This window comes from Oxyura jamaicensis, chromosome 20 (genome assembly GCF_011077185.1).
Source record: "Oxyura jamaicensis isolate SHBP4307 breed ruddy duck chromosome 20, BPBGC_Ojam_1.0, whole genome shotgun sequence".
NCBI lineage: Eukaryota > Metazoa > Chordata > Aves > Anseriformes > Anatidae > Oxyura > Oxyura jamaicensis.
This window is the reverse complement of record NC_048912.1, coordinates 14892736-14909679: the sequence shown is the minus strand read 5'-3', so window position 1 is coordinate 14909679 and position 16944 is coordinate 14892736. Positions and strand designations below refer to the sequence as shown.

At 64.2% G+C, this 16944-nt stretch overlaps 2 protein-coding genes across 4 annotated transcripts; both read right to left on the bottom strand.

The window, feature by feature from the left end:
* Window positions 1–4887: 4887 nt before the first annotated feature.
* REM1 (RRAD and GEM like GTPase 1) lies at window positions 4888–7758 on the bottom strand. 2 transcript variants are annotated; one of them, XM_035343611.1, is made up of 4 exons: window positions 7207–7758; window positions 6944–7026; window positions 5832–6039; window positions 4888–5703 (listed from the first exon to the last, which is right to left on the bottom strand). In XM_035343611.1, the coding sequence occupies exons 1-4, from the start codon at window positions 7520–7522 to the stop codon at window positions 5426–5428; spliced, it is 885 nt and encodes a 294-aa protein (XP_035199502.1). In that variant the 5' UTR covers window positions 7523–7758; the 3' UTR covers window positions 4888–5425. The 2 variants fall into 2 exon arrangements, with proteins under 2 accessions (XP_035199502.1, XP_035199503.1); XM_035343612.1 differs by having other exon boundaries at window positions 5832–6036; window positions 7207–7756.
* Window positions 7759–8454: 696 nt separating this feature from the next.
* On the bottom strand, window positions 8455–15659 carry C20H20orf96 (chromosome 20 C20orf96 homolog). Of its 2 annotated transcripts, XM_035343603.1 has the most exons (11): window positions 15538–15659; window positions 15217–15328; window positions 14763–14905; window positions 14010–14168; window positions 13438–13537; window positions 12867–13024; window positions 12638–12739; window positions 11837–11920; window positions 11437–11555; window positions 11289–11333; window positions 10761–11200 (listed from the first exon to the last, which is right to left on the bottom strand). In XM_035343603.1, exons 1-11 carry the CDS (start codon window positions 15577–15579, stop codon window positions 11131–11133), a joined length of 1134 nt encoding a protein of 377 aa, XP_035199494.1. In that variant the 5' UTR covers window positions 15580–15659; the 3' UTR covers window positions 10761–11130. The 2 variants fall into 2 exon arrangements, with proteins under 2 accessions (XP_035199495.1, XP_035199494.1); XM_035343604.1 differs by lacking the exons at window positions 10761–11200; window positions 11289–11333 and adding an exon at window positions 8455–8796.
* Window positions 15660–16944: the final 1285 nt, after the last annotated feature.

Genomic DNA, 16944 nt, shown 5'->3' with positions numbered 1-16944 from the left:
CTCCAAATACACCTGGAATATACCTCAAATACACCAAACTTAGCTCAAATACACCTCCAAATTTACCTTAAAAATTTTCTCCAAATGTACCTCCAATACATCTCCAAATGGTCCTCCAAATACCTCCAAATAACTCCAAATGGACCTCCAAATTTACCTCTAATAAACCTCCAATTTTACCTCCATTTTACCTTCAAACACCTCCAAATGTACCTCCAGTACACCTCCAAATACATCTCCAAATTTGTCTCCAAATACCTACAAATGTACCTCCAAATGCCTTCAAATATACCTCCAAACACACATCCAAATTTACCTCCAAATACCTTCAAATGCGCCTCCAAATACCTCCATATAAATATAAATAAATCCAAATATACCTCCAAATGTACCTCCAAATACCTCCATATAAATATAAATACATCTCCAAATATACCTCCAAATGTACCTCCAAATACCTCCAGATAAATATAAATACATCTCCAAATTTACCTCCAAATGTACCTCCAATTAACTCCAAATACACCTCCAAATACGCCTCCGAATTTACCTCCAAATTCCTCCATATAAATATAAATCCACCTCCAAATCCACCTCCAAATACCTCCAAATACCTCCAAATACCTCCAAATCGACCTCCAGAGGCCATCGCAGCCTCTGCAGGGTGGAGGGACGGGGAGCGAGGTGAGGGGCGCGGGGTGGGTTGGATGCTGCATGTACGGGGTCTGCGGGATCCCGGGCGATGCCGGTGCCCTCCCGAAGGCGTCGGGATGCAGGGGCCGGGCTCAGCCATCGCCGTGGGTCCCCTCCAGCAGACGGCCCGTGACGGTTCTGGGACCGCAGGATCCCGCTGATGGATGGCACGCGCCTGCTGGTGCTCGGACGCTGCGCTGTGTCAGCCGGGCGTTGTTTACCCCGCCGCTGAGGATCCGTGCTGACATTTTGCCTGGGAAAGGGGAGAGCGGCGGTGGCTGCCTAAGTATGGACAGCATTTTGTGAAGGGAGAGAGAGGGACGGGACACGGGACAGCGCCGAGCAGCTCTGCAGTCCGTACCACGTGCGGCTCAGGTCTGGGGCTTCTCGTCCAGCCCCGGGTTTGTTGCGCCTCGTGCTTCCCGCAGAGCGCGTCCCCCTCAAGGGGCTGTGCTTCTGCCCTGCTGGGCCATCCCCTGTCCGCCCCCAGCCCACCTGCACTCAGCAAACAGCCCTTCTGTAAAAATGCCTCGTAAATGAAAGCAAACTTTCCGTGCTGCTGGAGGGGGGCCAGGGCTCTGCTGGAAAATTGGCTGAAACGCGTGGTCCTTGTGAATATTCCTTCCCCCCCCCCCCCCCCCAAGCTGCCGGCAGCCCGGCCGTGTCACCGAGCCTCCTCCAACTCGGTGCCCTCAAGCCGGTGCTGTGCCACCACGTCTCCTTCGCCCCGTACAGGACTGGGGGAGGTGACAGCCGTGTCCCGTGGTCCATCACGGTGCCTGTGCCCATCACCGAGGCCCCCGGCTCGCTCCATGGATCCTGGGGCTGCTCGGGGTGGGAGAAGATGCTGGTGCTCAGGCCCGGTACCAATGGGTTTAACCTGGCAGCGAGCCACTGTGGGAAACGGGGTTTCACCCAGCGTAAAGCAGCAGCTCCGGGCGGTGTGCGGCGGGCTTTCACCCTTCCCGCAGCCTGTCAGTTCTGTAAATTCAGCAGTTTCTGACAGTTGCGCGTTGTTACATGGTGAAATCCATCTGAACCCGCGGCATGTCCCTGTGCCACTGTCAGGGTCCCACCGTGTCCCCAGCTCCCTGCCTGCTCCCCAGGTCTCCCCTGGGGTGGCAGCAAGGGGTCCCCAGCATGGCTGGTGCATGGCCCCCCCCTCGGCCAACGCCTCCTGGAGCCGAGCTGCGGGCAGGGGAAGGGAGCGCAGCAGGGAGACAAGGCACGCTTTAACATTTTTTAAAAATATATTTTTCTCTTTAAAAAAAAAAAAAATGCTATTTCAGGACCTGGGGTGATTCATAGTTTCGTATTTCAGGCAGCAGGGAGATGAAAAAGCCTCTCGGGAGCACCGATGTGCCTTGCTCCGGGGCTGGCCTCCTGCCCGGGGTGCTGTCCTCTCGGTGTCACCGATGCTCCCACAAGGACGAGCACCGGGGTCAGCAGCACGCAGCCACAGGGACCGTGCACCCTGCCGTGTCCCACCCCGCAGCATGGCACGGGAGGCAGACCCCAGGTGGCCGCAGCAGAGCTAAAAGCCCCCGTACCAGCCCCTCACCGATGCCTTCAGGTACCCCAGATCAGTCCCTGCATGCCCTGGTGTCTCTCTGGGTGCTACATGTTTTGGGGACAGCTCCCGCTGCTACCTGGAGCCCTCTGCGGGGACCCCCTCACGTCTCTCCTTTGAATCTGGCTTCTGTCCAGGGGCACAGGCGGCATCTCCACTTCTGTTCCCCGTCACCCCGGGAAGCAGTAACGTGTCCCTGCTGCTCGGTTGTGTCCCTGTTACTGAAAACTCTTGGAGCATCCCCTGAGAACCCACCCAGCCGGGCACGGCCCCGGGCGCTGGTGCGGGAGGGCAGGGAGGCAAGGTGTCAAATTCTGCTCCTTTTGCACCAAACTCTGGGGTGCCTCCTTGGGGAGACCCCGGGAGGAGGCAGGGAAGGTGCTGTGCCCTGTGCCCAGGAGGCCTCTGCAAGGTCCTCTTTGCAGGAAAACCTCTGCTTGTGATATCAGATGGGCTGCGAGCCTGGGCAGGGCTGAGGTTAACTGGGGCAGCCTCTGAGCCCGGGGAGAGCCCACACTGAAGGCTGCAGGGCTGGGAGCTGCTCCTGTCCTTCCAGCACGTTGTTAGACCAGAACCCAAAATAGCAGCAGAAATGCTAACGCTCTGGTGTATTCCGCTGCTGAGCCTTTTATCAAAAAAACCTTCAAAGGACCTTTACGGCCCTGCTCCGAAGCAGCCCTGAGGCTGTGAGCTTTTGCTGCGGATGCCTCAGCTCCCGCTGGGTGCCCTCGCTCTGGTGCCAAGTGCTGGGCTTGGGGATGGGGTCTCGGCACTGAGGCAGGGACCTGGCTGAGGGGCTGCTCCCCACGCAGCCTCCATGGGGCTTTCCTGCGCCAGCGGCTCCGGCTGGGAAAGCAGGAGGGACTTCCCAGCCGTCCTGCGGGGACCAAGGGCAGGCCCTGGCCCCGTGGTGCGCGGGGAAGCGGCCGCCCTCCTCCCCTGTGCTTTTCTTGGCAGCTCCCCATGAGAAGATGCGCTGCGGCACGCTCGAGCCAGCCTTTAACTCGCCCCGTGCCGGGGAGGCTGCTCCGGCCCCGGCCCCGTGGTGGCAGCAGATGGGGGCACCGGGGAGGGAAACACTTTGGGTGCAGGCCCTTGATCCTAAAACATCCCCGGCAGCAGACCCTGGGGAAGTGGGAGATGAGCAAGGGGGCTGGAGGTCAGGCCACCGGGAACCCTGTGTGTCCCAAGGGCTGGGGACTGGCACAGGACCGGGTCCCACCGCGGCCACTGTGGGGTCCCTCGGCCCGGGGAGGCAGTGAGCAGAGTGGCGTGCACCGGGACGGATGGCTCTCCGGGGTGGCACTGGGGGCATGGCACGGGGACAAACGGCACCAGGGAGCAGCTGGGGCCGGGGGAGGTGGCACTGGGGACAGCGGCCATGCAGGGATGGGTGGCACTGGGACTGATGGCACTGGGACAGACGGCAGGGAGGTGGCAGCCCCGAGAGTTCTTGCTGGAGGGGCTGGAGCTGTCGAGCCCTGGCAGTACCTGGCCCAGGTGGGGACCCAGCTGGGGGCCGCAGGCAGCCCCTGGCCCCCCGCCAGCGCCTCCTTCCTTCCTTCCTCCCTTTCCCAGCTCCTCGCCGTGGCCCCCCCTTGGCATCTCCTCCCACCCTCCAGCGCGGCCACATTTTTCTGGGTTTGAGCTCATTCTTTCCACTCCCCTCGCTGCCGGCTGCCAACTTTCCATCCCGCAGCCCCCCCCCCGCCCCTCCGCTTGCCTCCCACTGCAGGAAACGCCGGCTGCAGCTGCAGGACGGACCGACAGCCACCGTGCAGCCCCCGCATCACCCACAGCACCACAAGGGGCTGGGGCACGGGGAGCTCCGGGGCAGCGCCCGGGCAGAGCGGCCGGAGCCAGAGCAGCAGCAAGGAGAGGGCATCGGCACCGCCGTCACTGATGGGGCGAAGAGGAGAGAAAAACTTCTGACAAGGACGGGCACAGCCCCATCCTCGTGTCCCCTCGGTTCCTCCCCAGCTGCACCGTGCCCGCCCCACGCTTGGGCTGAAGGAGCGAGTGGAAACTCCTGACCCGAGCCAGGCAGGGAGGGCACCGCGGAGCCTCCCTGGCGCCGGGCCCAGGGCTGCCGAGCTGGCTCCCCCGCGGCGTCCCGGCCACTTGCCGGCAGCGCAGCCCAAAAACAACCGGCGTCGCCTCCCCGGGTGCCCGGGGTCGCTCGCTGCTTGCTGCGCCCCAGCACGTCCCCTCTGGTGCCTCTGCCCCTTCCCAGGGCACCAAGGGCTGCCCAGCACCTGGCTCCCGGCCCAGGCTGTGGCTCCCACAGGGGCTTGAATCCCGCACAGGGGCTCAAAACCCGCACCTCAGCAACGGCGGCTGGTGCTGAGCCCTTCCCAGGGGCTTTTCTGGAGCCGGCCGGGGGCAGGGAGGTGCAGGGGGCCAGGGGCTTCTGCCATTGCCTCCAGTGGCTGGAGGTTGCCTGGCCGGAGGCTGAGGCTCTCCCTGGCCCGAGCTCTTTGGGCTGAGGAAGCCGGAGCTGCCCAGACCCAGCTGCAGCAGCAGGCAGGGCCCTGGCCCCGGCCGAGGAATTGTGCTCAGCTCTGGCCACGCATCCCCAGCCCGCAGCTCCCCACGGCAGGGACCCAGCAGAGACCAGAGCAGCACATCCCCCATGGTGTTTATTCTGTGGATCCAGGGGCTTCCCCATCGCACCGGTACAAAGAAAGCAGAAAATCCTCGGTCAGAAGAATGCCAAGGGAGACGCAGCGCAAAACCCAGGCGCAGAGGGGCCGGGGGTGCCGCTGCGGTGCCCTCGCTACCCCCTGCTGCCCCACGAAGGACGAGTGCCACGACCACGACCAGCCGAGCTGCCGGCGGCCTCCAGCACGGCTCCGGCCCTGCAGGGACACGGCCTGGCCCCCCGGAGCATGGGGCAGCCGGGCTCCCACCCCCAAGGCACGGGTGCCCGTCCCACACGTGCAGCTCGGGGGACCCAGCCCCACTCAGCCCCTCTCCTGGAGGGGACGCGGCCGGATCCAGAGCACCCCATGCGTCCACCAGCACCGGTTAAAACAGCTCCGTGTCCCCAGCATCGCTCCGGCCCCTGCGGTCTCTCCTTGCACCCGCGGAGCTGCTGGCCACGCTGATGGCAGAGGGGAGTCCCCAGCCTCCGAGTCCGGTGGGACGGGTACGCGGCGGCTCTCAGAGCACGGACAGGTCGTGGCAGGACTTGGAGCGGACCTTGAGGGCCACCTTGCTGCTGTTCCTGGCCACCAGCCTGTCGAGGAAGCGCCGGGCCCTCTTGGTGAGGCTCTCCTTGCGCTTGTGGACGGACGCGGGGTGCGCGCCGGCCTCCTTGCCCTCGAGGCGCAGGCGCAGCTGCCGCACCACCCCCTCGAAGAGCTCGGCCACGTTGTGCTGCAGGGCCGCCGACGTCTCGATGAACTTGCAGTCGAACATCATGGCGCAGGCACGGCCCTCTGCAAGGGAAGAGCACGGAGGGGGCACGGCCCCGCTGGCACCCCCTGCTCCGGGGATGCAGCAGAAGCCGAGGCACGGGACATGGGGACGGGACACGGGGACGGGACACGGGGACGGAGACTCTTACCTTCAACGGAGACCTCGCGGCACCGCACCAGGTCGGATTTGTTCCCCACCAGGATGATGGGGATGTCCTCGGCCTGCCGCGTGCTGCGCAGCTGGATGCGCAGCTCCGAGGCGCTCTCAAAGCTGCCGTGGTCCGTGATGGAGTAGACGATGACGTACGCGTTCCCCACCTGCAGGCAGTGGCTGCGGTGCCAGCTCTCCTCACCCTGCCACCACACGGGGAACGGGGATGTCACCGCGCTGCAGGGGCCAGTGGCATCCCCAGCTGCTCGGGGGGGGGCCCAGCAAGGCACCCCGGCGCAGACGGGGCCTGCCAGTGCACCTCGACAGCCCCCGCATCACGGGCAGCCGACGTGTGGCCCCGTTACTAAAACAGCTTAAAAGCTCCTGGCTTTTGGGGTGGCTCACAATTCCTCCTCTAACAGCAAGAAATTGGGGCCGTGGGCTCGGGGGGCTGGGAGGAGGCAGCGACGCTGCGCTGGGCTTGCTGGCAGGGAGAAGCCTGCGCTGCGCGGGGCAGAGGGAGCGCCCCGTGCCCCCCCCGGGGCCGTGGCTCTGCCTGCTAAGCACGTGCCCTGGCTGGCAGCGCCGCCTCACGTGGATTTGCCCGGTTGGCTCCTTCAGCCCCGCTTCCAAGCCGTTTCCTTGCATTTCGCAGCGCGCTGGCCCTGCGCTCCCTCCCGCAGCCCCTTCCTCCCCCCGAGGGACCCGCACGGCTCCTGCCACGCTCGGCTGCTCCTGCGCTCACGGTGCCTGGCCGTGGGAGCCCCCGGAGAGGGACAAGGATGTGCTGGGCACCCTCCCTGGCAGGCAGAGGCTGTTGCTTTGGCCTGAGGGCTGACCTCAGGCCAAGGGGTGCCCCCATCGGGGGTCCCTCGACCCCGGCAATTTGCTTTTATGGCTGCTGGTTGGGGACGCTGGGCCCCATCCTGCCCCTTGGGCTTGTCCCGCTCTGCGAGCCCTGGACGCAGCCAGGGGAGCCCCAGGGAGACCTTTGCAGAGCTCAGACACCCCAAAGCAGCAGCACGGCGTCCCCCACACCCGTCCCAGCCCCCCCAGCAGCAGGGGCCCGTGTGGTTCCCAGCCCGGGGAAGCGGCCCCGGCCCCGCGTACCCTCCGCTCGGGCTCCCAGGCGTCTATCACCAGCAGCGTGGTCTCCTCGCCATCCACGGACAGCGTGCGCTCGTACGCCACTTCTGCAAGACACCAGGAGAGCCGGGTCGGCGCGGAATTCCCCGGGGCAGCCCCAGCGCTGGCCCCTGACCCTGCCAGGCTCCTCCGGGCCTCGCACGGGGCTCCCTCCGAGCACGGGGCGCAGCCGCACGCCGCCTCCCCTCCTCTTGGCCCCGTGGTGGGCGACGCCGTGGGGCACCCACCTCCGTGCTGCTCCAGCAGGTCCCGCTCCTGGACGCCGGCGAAGGCGTTGGCCAAGCTGGTTTTGCCCACGCCGGGGTCTCCCAGCAGCACCACGCGGTACTGGGGCTCCCAGCAGCCCGACGAGCCCGAGGACTCGGAGGACCAGCTGCCCCGGGGTGCCGCAGCCCTGCCGCCCGGCTCCGACGACGAGTGGCCGAGCTGGGGGTGCCCGGGCTCGGTCCGTGGCGTCGCACCCGGTGCCCCGGGCTGCGGCAGAGGGGTGCTGGCCCTCCTCCGCAGCGGGCTCTTGCTCCCGCGCTGCGTGTTCAGGGTCATCGGCGGCACGGGGAGCAGCGGGGTCGGGAGTCCCGAGGGGTCCCCCGTTCCCTGCGGTCCCCGGCAGCCCCTCTGCTCCACCGGAGCCCCCTGACCGTTGCAGTCCCGAGGCCACGGGCACGGCCTCGCCAGTCCCGGTCGCTTGTCCCGGTCCCCTTCCAACTTCCCCCGGGCCGGGCTGACCTCCGCCGAGCTCCCGGGCACCGCCGCCCGGTCCCGGAGCGGCGAGGCTTTAAAGACCGGGAGGTGGAGCCCCCGCCGCGGCCGGTCCCTCCCCTGCCCGGCACCCCCCCCGCCGCCCGCCCCGGCCCCCGCCGCCCGCACCCCCGGGGCTCTGCCCGGTCCCCGAGGCCCCCGCGGGGCTCCCGGTGCCGGGGCTCGGCGAGGTGCCCCCGGCCGCCTCCCCTCGGTCGCCGGGGAGCAGAGGGGGGAAAGGAGGCACCGGGGCTGCCCGGGAGCCCCGTCCCGTCCCGTCCCCGCGTCCCGGGGGCTCCGCCACGCTCCGGTCCCGCCCGGGGCAGGGTCCCCCCGGCCCCCGAGCCCCCCGCCCGGTCCCCTCCCGGCTCCATCTCGCGGCGGCCCGGGGCAGCGCACGGCCCCGCCGCTTCGCCAAGTAAGGAGCGAGCCGAGCCCGGGCCTGCCCCGGTGCCTGCCCCCGGAGCGGGGCTGAGCCCTGCCGGGGGCTGCGGAGGCTCCGCTGCCCCTGTTTGGCAGCCGTCACCCCCAGCCGGTAACGGACAGCAGGACCAGAGGCGTGTTTCGAACAGGGCAGCACGGGGGCTGTTTTTATTTGAACCTGAGGCAGGCCCTGGCCCCTGCCCAGGCTCCGTGCTGGGAACCCAGGCTGCTCCGCACCGGGATGTGCCCACCTCGGGGTGCCAGGGCCAGCCCCAGGACCCCTCACGGTCACAGCACCGCGATGGAGAGACCCCATCTGGCTTTGGCTGCAGCCCCTTTGGTGCTGCCCCGATGGCACAGGGGGGAACCGATCGTGCTGGGGTGTGAGGAGGGCCGGGGAGGTCTCCTGGGCAGCCGTCACCACAGGGCTTGCACCTTCCAAATGGCTGCAGCCTGATGGTCACAGCCACGAGGTCAGCAACGATGGAACTCCCTTCCTGCCCCTTGTAACTGAGCCCTCGCTGAGCGGGGCTGAAGAAGCGCTGCTGGGGGAGGCTGTGTCGGCTCCGCACCGCACCCGAGGGGCCTGCGAGCGTCAGGGGAGCGGCGCCTCCTCCGTGGGGATGCTGAGGACCACCTCGGTGTCCGGTGTGCACCTGAGCAGAGAGAGGAGAGAGGTGAGGCAAGAAGGAAAGAGCAGGGACCAGCAGCTGTGCTCTGACTGGCGTACAGGAGCCCGCTGCGAGGAGGGGAAGAAGCTTCTGTGCCGTCAGGGCAAGAAGTGGGTGACTCCTTTGATGCTCTGTGCAGCCCACCCGCAGCTCAGAGGCTTCCTGCCCTACAACGGCCCCACCGTCAGAGGGCTGGAGGTGGCTGCCAGGGACCCCTGCCTGGTGTTAGCTGTGCCACCCCTGCCTCGTGTCCCTGGGGGCCAGGACTGGTGTCAGTGGTGAGGGGCCAGGTACTTGTCTGGGGACACAGCAGCGGACAAAAGCCCTTCAGCACGAGGCCAGGGTTCTGGGGCTCAGCCCCTGCTCAGCACAAAGCAGAGCGCAGCTCGCCTTCCCAGCAAACGCCAGCCAGATCTTACCCTTGGGACTCCGAGAAAGAACGGAATTAGCTGCCCCTCGGTGTCAGTGCTGAACGACAAACAGAAGCAGAGAAAGCCCATCAGGCAGCCAGGCACATCTGCTTTCTCGCAGAAAAAGGACAAACACAGCAAGCTGGGCTCGCTCAGTGCTGCTCTCAGCAGCCTGCGTCAGTCCGGGACAATCTGTGCGTCCGCAGCGACTCCAGTGCAGGGCTCGGAGCTGCTGGTGAAATCCACCCGGGGGCAGGGGGGGGGCTTGAAAAAGGAGTTTTAAAGAGGGAGAAGAGGAAGGCAGATACACGCGGGGTGCAGGGGCCTCGCGGCTCCCCCGTGCTTCACAGGTGCTGCGCGCGGGGAGCCCGCGGAGGGCCAGCAACAACCCTGCCCTCCTGCGTGCCCTCGTACTTCCAAGCTGAGCGCAGCCTGCGCCTGGTTCTGCTTCCAAGAAGCCGAGGCAACGGCTGGAACCAGAGGGTTAACTGGAAACATGAACGGCTGGTGAAGGCGTGTGAAAAGTTGCAGGGAGGTCAGTGGGAATCGGCGGGGAGATGGCGGCGAGGGCTCTGGCACAGCCTCCTGCCTGTCAGGGCGGGTAAGCACCGAATGCCTGACTTGTGATGTTACAGAAACTTTCCACTTGGGCCTTCCTGCTATTTTTAACTCTTCTCCCAGCCACCCTCAGTAACCCCAGCCCCACCAGCTGTCGAGGCTAATTAATTCCCCTTTTTATCATTCTTTTATCGGAAAAAAATTAAGTCGCGCTAATCCATCACGCAGCCGCTCGCCTCCCCCACGGTCTCCTGACACGTTCCAGGCTTTCCTCCTGCTCCGGATCACGCCTCCGCAGCGCTGCCGCCGTACCTGGCTTGCCGTTAAGACCCCCGGCAGCCCAGCTCGGGAGCTCCAGCCCCTTCTGCTGTTTGCAGCAGCACCGGTTTGCTGGGTGAGCGCCTGCTCACGCAGGGGACTGTATTGTCACGCCGTGGGAATAACCCTGTGCGTGTGTGAAGGGCTGAGGGCTGCCCCACACCTGCAGTAGCAGGACCTGCTGGGGAGGAAAGCCTCCTTAACTGCTATCTGTGCCATGAGCTATCTGTACAGGCAGCTGCAGCAGATACACGTGCGTACGCACGCGGTTCTGCACACAGCTGTGTGTTTTGGGCCACTCCACACTCAAGATTTGAGCGTATTTGACCAATTTTTTCGTAGGTTTGTTCCCCTGGGCAGCACAGGAAGCGGAGGCACCTCGGCAGCTCCAAAGCATTTGTGTGCTGGGCAGGAGCCCTCTGCCCGGGGGCACGGCGCAGCCAGGCCTTCAGCCTCCCCGCCGGGGGTATGGTGGAAAATAACTCGTCACAGCGGGCTGCTGGTATGCCTCAGCCTACGGGCTTGGCCAGTGTGTCCCCTGTCCCTGGAGAGGAGAGCCCGGCGTTCCCGTGAGCGAGCTGGCAGGGCCTTTTCCCCATCGATGGGCGCTGAGGATTCTCCTTGCGCTTCATAACGACGCCCAGGACGAGCCCCGCGCGCTGGGAAGTGGGAGCGGGGATTCACCACAAGCTCTGCTCCGGGAGCCGTCAGCTGCCCATGAGCTTGGGCAGGGAAAGAGTGGTGGAAAGAGAAAGTTTTGCCTTTTTGCTGCCAACCCATTCCTCTGAGATGTTTTTTTTTTTATGTATTAGGGAACTGGCTGCCCGCCTTTGTTCTCGCAGAGGGCCCGTTTCACACCAGCAGCTTGAGACGGGTAGGACCTGCCCTGACAAGGATGCTCCACAGGAGCCCGGCCACCTCCCCTCCGTTTGGTTTCCCAACCAGGGAGGGAAAAGAACAATAAAGGAAGACTCATCGCGGTCACAAGGGCCTTGAAAAGCTCTGCCGCTCCTGCTCTGCCTGCAGTCGCTAATTATCCCCATTTACAGGACGGACAAAAGGAAGCCCAGAAGAGAGAGGTGAGGTGACCGGGGCTGGCAGCACGCTGCTCTTAGAGCGGCAATTTCCCAACAGCTCTGAGGCAGGACCAGGAGACCTGGCAGCCACCTTCCAGGGCAGGACCCCCCTGTAAGCTGCGAGTTTCTATCCCAGGCCGTGTAGGTTTGGCGGTGAGATCTGCAGCAGTGCTTGGGCTGAGGTTATGCTCGGTACCGCAGCCTTCTGCAGGTTGAGGCCGTAGAGAAAGCCCTGTGTGCGCCCACTGACCAGCCTTACTTACTTGGGTTTGCGGAGGAAAACATCAGCAAAGATCACCTCTCTCGGGTCTCTTGCACGCTGGCGGAGCGTCTGGATGCTTCTTTGCAGCTGGCTGATCTCCTCTTCCAGCTCCTTAATAATCTGAATGAATTACATTTCTAAGTGCTCTTCATTTTGCAACAGAAGCAGTAATTAAAGTTTTTGCAGCCAGCAGAGCTTGAAACCATCCCTCGTGCACGGAAGCCCCTAACAGGACACAGCGAGGGCGAGCAGCCCAGCGGGCGTTTCAGGAAGCCGAACAGCTCACTGGCTCCCGTGGAAGCAGAAAGCAACACAGAGCACCAAGACACACAGAACCCTCTCTAAGGGCTGAGGGTGGCTGGCTCTGCTTCGCCGTGGAGGTTCTCCCCCAGCCCACTCACCTCTCTTTGCCTTGTTATCTCACATCGAAGAACGTGGTTGTTTACGACCAGCTGCTTCAGGCCATCCTGGTGCAGCAGCACCTCCTGCGTGGGGGAAGAGAAGAAAACCCCGGTAACTGCCGGCGTGAGACCCTGCCACTGTCAGATGCCGACTCTGGTCATGTTGCATCGCTCTTCAGGGAAATAATTCCTGCTTGGATTAGGTTTTGGTTCCAGCTCTAGTAAGATCCCCTTGGGCTGATGATAGAGCAGGACAGAGGAACTCAATAAATCCAGTCCAGTTTCCCCGGGAAAGCTTATTAATATTGCTTGGGTTACTCACAGCACCTGTGCTTACAGATTCACCTGTGAATTTTTCTGCAGACTGGGAGCAGCCCCTGCTCTGTCGTGCTGCGTACAGTTTGATTTCCTCCTGAATTTACAAACATACACGCGTTGCCTCAGCAGTGCCTCAGCTGAGCAGCCGAGTACCCGCCTCAATACTGTAATAAAGCAGGGAGCGTAACAGCAGGGTGACCGGTGGGTCACGGCGCGCTCACCTCCACACAGCGAGCTCTCGGGAGTGAGTCTGAGAACATTTTGTCACATCAGACTTGAGCAACGTCTCAGAAGCACTCCTACCCTTCCAGCTTGTCGGGCAGCTCCCGTTTGCCAGCCGGCGGGAGCATCGATGCTCTGTTATTCTTTGTGTGCTGGCTGCACGCTGCTACTGCCAGCGGGAGACGTCTGGAAGCCCCCGCCTTGTCCACAGCTCCCACAAACCGACTCCCCCTGCCGAGACGTCACAGTAGCTCCACGCACCTCCACGACTTTCTGCAACAGCTCCTCTTGTTCTAGCTGCGCTTTCTCTTCCAGCTCCTCCAGGACGGCCTTCCCCAGCTCCTCCGTCTTGTCTATCTCATCCTGAGGGCGGCAGGAGGCAGCGCACAGAAACAGCAGGAGCGTTAAGCAAGACAAACATTGCGTTCCTTCCTCCCCGGCCCTCGCCAGCCTCCCGAGCAACGCTGCGGGGAGGGAGAGGTCTCAGCACCTGCTGCTGCTGCTTCAGGTTCTGGATGTCGGACAGCAGGAGGACAATCCGGAGAGCCTGTTTGGGATAATGCACGTCCGTGTAGGTCCGCAGGAAGCCGAGCTCGTCCTGGAGAACCTGTGCTTTCGCTGTGGCTTCATCCAGCTGCTGCTGTAGCTCTGAGGGAAAGTCAAAGCAGAAAACGTCAACCCAGGGCTTCCCGAACTTCACTTCTTAACCGAGCCGATGAGCCTGCCCTGCGCCGGGCTGGGCACACCATGTGGGAAGTGATCTGGATTACAGATTACCACGTGAGCAGGAGGAATGGCCACCCCACATCACACCACCTTGACCAGAACCTGCCCAGAACGGTGCAAACAGCTGCCGAGGAGGAGACTCTTCCCAGCCTCTGAAACACAGGCTGATGGGCGCCACGGGGTTCTGCCCCTCCTGGTGGGAGGATTATCCCCATGCAGCAAAGGGGATTCATTTTCAGGAATAGTTTGGCATTTGTAACATCGACACAATGCCTTGGAAAGCAAAGGTAACGCGGTTATGTAGAAGATATTTCACTGTAATGAGAACAACTCACTTCCCAGATCCTTTTCCATTGTTTTTTCCATTTCCTGGAGCTCTGCCCTCGCCGCGTCCAGTCTGTTCTGATTGAAGGTCCGTGTCATGGCCTTGACCATCTGCACAGAGAGAAATCCAGTCACTGATGGGTCTACAGAGCTCTGAAACGTCCCCCTGCAGCATCCCTTATGTTCCTCTCGTGCCACTGCCTGTGTGGCAGCGCAGCTGAGTCCATTGCTGCGGCTGGTGCCAGCTCCTGCAGGGGAGCTGCTCGTGGGAACGTCTCGGTGCTTCCAGGAGCCACCTCCCCCACGGAGGGATGTATCTGGGCTGCTACGGGGTGGCTACTGATGCCTGGGACAGTGGCCAGTCAAGAAACTCTCGTGGCTTTGAAACACAGGCACAAAACAAGAGCACCTGATGGGGTCTTTGGGCATCAGAGAGCTCCCCCCAGCACCAGCAATGCTCGAGTCACGCTCGTTGCAGTGGAAGCGACCACGCAGTGCCTGGCCATGCCCCAGTACTGACAGGACCAGTGGCAAGTTTAGCGTTCTGCCGGGCTGGGCCTGCTAGCCAAGCCTAGAACCTCACCTGAAAATGCTCATACTGATGCAGCAGGTCTCTGGCTTGCTTGGCAGTGCTGGCATCGGTGTGCTGGATGTCCTTCATCAGCCGGCAGTTGGCCTCGGCCAGGTGGGCGCTGCGCTGCTTCAGCTCCTCTACGGCATTTGTCTTCCGCTCGGTCAGATCCTACAGCAGTTTGTGGGTTAAAGGGCTGCAGATTCCATCGGTCCCACGCGCCTCAAGTTTTCTCACCATAATTTGCCATGCCCAGGACGCTCCTGTCCCACGGTAATGGCACCAACGAGGCCCTGACCGTCCCAGCACCCCGTACCAAGCCCCGGTCTCATTGCCAAGGCACTGACTTCCCCCCCACAGCACGGTCCTGCTCCCGCTCTCCTCACACCAGCTGCACGATTGCTTCTCACCATCTTTTGCCTACTAAAAACCTGCGGTCACGTCCCCCGCCCCAACCTTCTCCTTGCTGGGATATCTGATGCTGACAGTCTTTTTAACGGGTCACATTTCCTAAATCTCTCCCCTCCTACTGCCACAGTCTGGGCTCTCTCTCGGTTTCTCTTCAGTTTTCTTAATGGGCGACATCAAGGTTGCATTTCACCAGCACTGAGCAGAGCAGCATAATTACCTCTCGCTATTAATAAATAAACATGTGCCATTTTGCAAGAGTGACTCAGACTGCTAGAATGTCCTCCATAAAGGCAACCTGGGTAACTGCATGGATTTGCTGCCTGCATCCCAGCACCTGCTATTTGTCGCGTGTACCGTGGTAATTTTGATCTCTTCCAACGTTTTAGCTAATTCCGCCTCCTTGAGCGCTGACTTCCTCTCGGTAAAACTTCTGTATTTCTCCTGGGACAGCGGTGTCTTCGAAGGCAAGGCTGGTTTTTTACTCAACGTAAATGTAACTGGTGAAACACAAATGAAGAAGCCCTGTACGTATTTCACAGCCCGGTTTCAATGCTTTCCATCTACCCTCTCCTGTCGTGTTGCTGAGGGAAACATGAGCGACTGAGGGACTGAATTCAAACCTTCTGCAGCCCCAGCACGAGCAGCCTGCAGTTACAGCCCAGGAGCAGAACCTACAAAGCCTCCCCCGGGCTCTCCTAGCCCTCATTTATTCTCAGCCACCTTTCCTTTTTGTGGCTCCCAGCAGAAAGCACCGAGTTGGCGCAGCAGCGGCACCGGGGGGCAGCGAACCAGGGCAATCTCTCCCAACCTGGCTTCTTCTTCTCCCCTTTCTTCTTGTCCTCGCTGGGGATCGGTGGCAGAGTCAGCCCGTGGGCCGCAGCTCCCCTCTGTGCTTTGGCCTTCTGCCGCTTGCTGCGCTCCTGAACTGGGCGTAAGGGAAAAGGCCGCGGGTCAGGGCAGGTTCGTGCGGGGACCCCTCCAGCCCGACCCACACCGCTCCCATCTCCGGTTCCCCCTGGGCTCTGAGCTTTCCTTAAGTGCCCTTCCCAACACCTCTGCGGGCACAGCTGGGAGATGTCCCGGTAACGGCCGCAGGGCCACAGCCCCGGCACCGGGCACGGACACGTACCGCTCCCCTCAGCTTCCCCGGGACCAGGCCCCTCGCGTCCATCCCCGGCTCTGGACGGGTTACTCGTGCCCCCAGCACGGAAGCCGGGCCCCGCGGCTCTGCCTGTCCTCACGGGAGGCTCCGTGCCCCGCACCGGGAGCCCCGCACCGGGAGCCCCGCTGCCCCTCCCGTTACCGGGCAGGCTGTATAGAGGCAATAGGCGGGGTACCGAGGCCGGGCAGTGCCCAGGCACACGGATCGGGGCCGGTTTCACCGGGCCGGGGCTGGCTCCCCCCGCCTCCGGGGCCGTGCCCGGTGCCCGATGCCCGGTGCCCGCCCCAGGCCTCGGGGCTCGGGGCCGGGCCTAGGCCGCGCTCGGGCCCTGTCGCCACGGCAACTGCGGGCGGCGCCGCAGCCAATGGGATCGCGCCTTGCGGCGGGCCCGCGCCGAGGCGGCAGCCAATGGGCGCGGCCCCCGGCGGGCAGCCCCGCGGTCTCCAGGGCAACAGGGCCGCGGAGCCCTGTGATTGGTGCGCACCACCCCGCCCCGCCCCGCCCCGCCCCGCCCCCGGACCGGGACCGGAACCGGGACCGGGACCGGGACCGGGACCGGGACCGGGACCGGGACCGGGACCGGCCCGGGAGGGGGGGGGGAGCCGGGCCGGGCCGGGCCGGGCCGGGCCGGGCCCCGCCCCGCGGGGCCCGGCGGTGGGGGGGGGCCCCCCCGCCCCCCCCCCCCCCGCGGCCCGATCCCGGTTCGGTGCCGGGCCCCGTCCCCTCCGCCGCCCCCACCGGAGGGTGGCGGCCCCGGGCCCGAGCCAGGCCCGTTGCCCTCAGTCCGTGGGGCGAGTCCCGGGCGGGGCCCGTTCACCCCCTGCCGCTGCCTCCCGCCGCCGGTGGGGCGGCTCCGGGCCCCCGGGGGTGTGTGTGCGGGGGTCCCCCAGGGGTGTGTGTGTGGGGGGGGTCCCGGTGGGTGCAGGGGGGTCCCGGGGGCCCTGGCGGGGGCTGCAGGTGTTGCCGGCATGGCCCGGGGAAGTACCGGGGAGTACCGGGTGGGGGGAAGCACGGGTAACGGGGATCCCGGTGATCCCCGGTGGGGGTACCAGAGGGAACCGGGCATCCCGGGTGAGGCTACCGGAGGGCTGCGGGGGGGCACCGGGGGTTCTGGGACGCCCGTGCGGAGGCAGCGGCGGTCACCGGGCAGATCCGGGGCCGTCAGCGCTGCCCATCCCGAGGCACCGGCAGGTGTCCGGGGGCGCCCGGGGGGGGGCACCGGGCCGTGCCCCCGGGCCGTTCTCGCCAGCAACCCCTCTCCGGTGGGCTCCCATTGGCGGCTGCCGCCGTTTCCCCCCCGCCCCGCGGCCAATGGCCCGGGGGGGGGGCGGCGCCCGCCATTGACAGCACCGGCGCGGCCGTGTTTACCGGGGG

Coding starts and splice junctions, on each gene's coding strand:
- REM1 (XM_035343611.1), bottom strand. CDS start 7,522: ATGACCCTGAACACGCAGCGCGGGAGCAAGAGCCCGCTGCGGAGGAGG. Junction 6,040..6,943: donor CCTGGGAGCCCGAGCGGAGG/GTACGCGGGGCC, acceptor CCCGTGTGGTGG/CAGGGTGAGGAGAGCTGGCA. Junction 5,704..5,831: donor CCGCGAGGTCTCCGTTGAAG/GTAAGAGTCTCC, acceptor CTTCCCTTGCAG/AGGGCCGTGCCTGCGCCATG.
- C20H20orf96 (XM_035343603.1), bottom strand. CDS start 15,579: ATGGACGCGAGGGGCCTGGTCCCGGGGAAGCTGAGGGGAGCG. Junction 14,906..15,216: donor AGGGGAGAAGAAGAAGCCAG/GTTGGGAGAGAT, acceptor GTGTTTCACCAG/TTACATTTACGTTGAGTAAA. Junction 13,025..13,437: donor AATGGAAAAGGATCTGGGAA/GTGAGTTGTTCT, acceptor ACTTTCCCTCAG/AGCTACAGCAGCAGCTGGAT.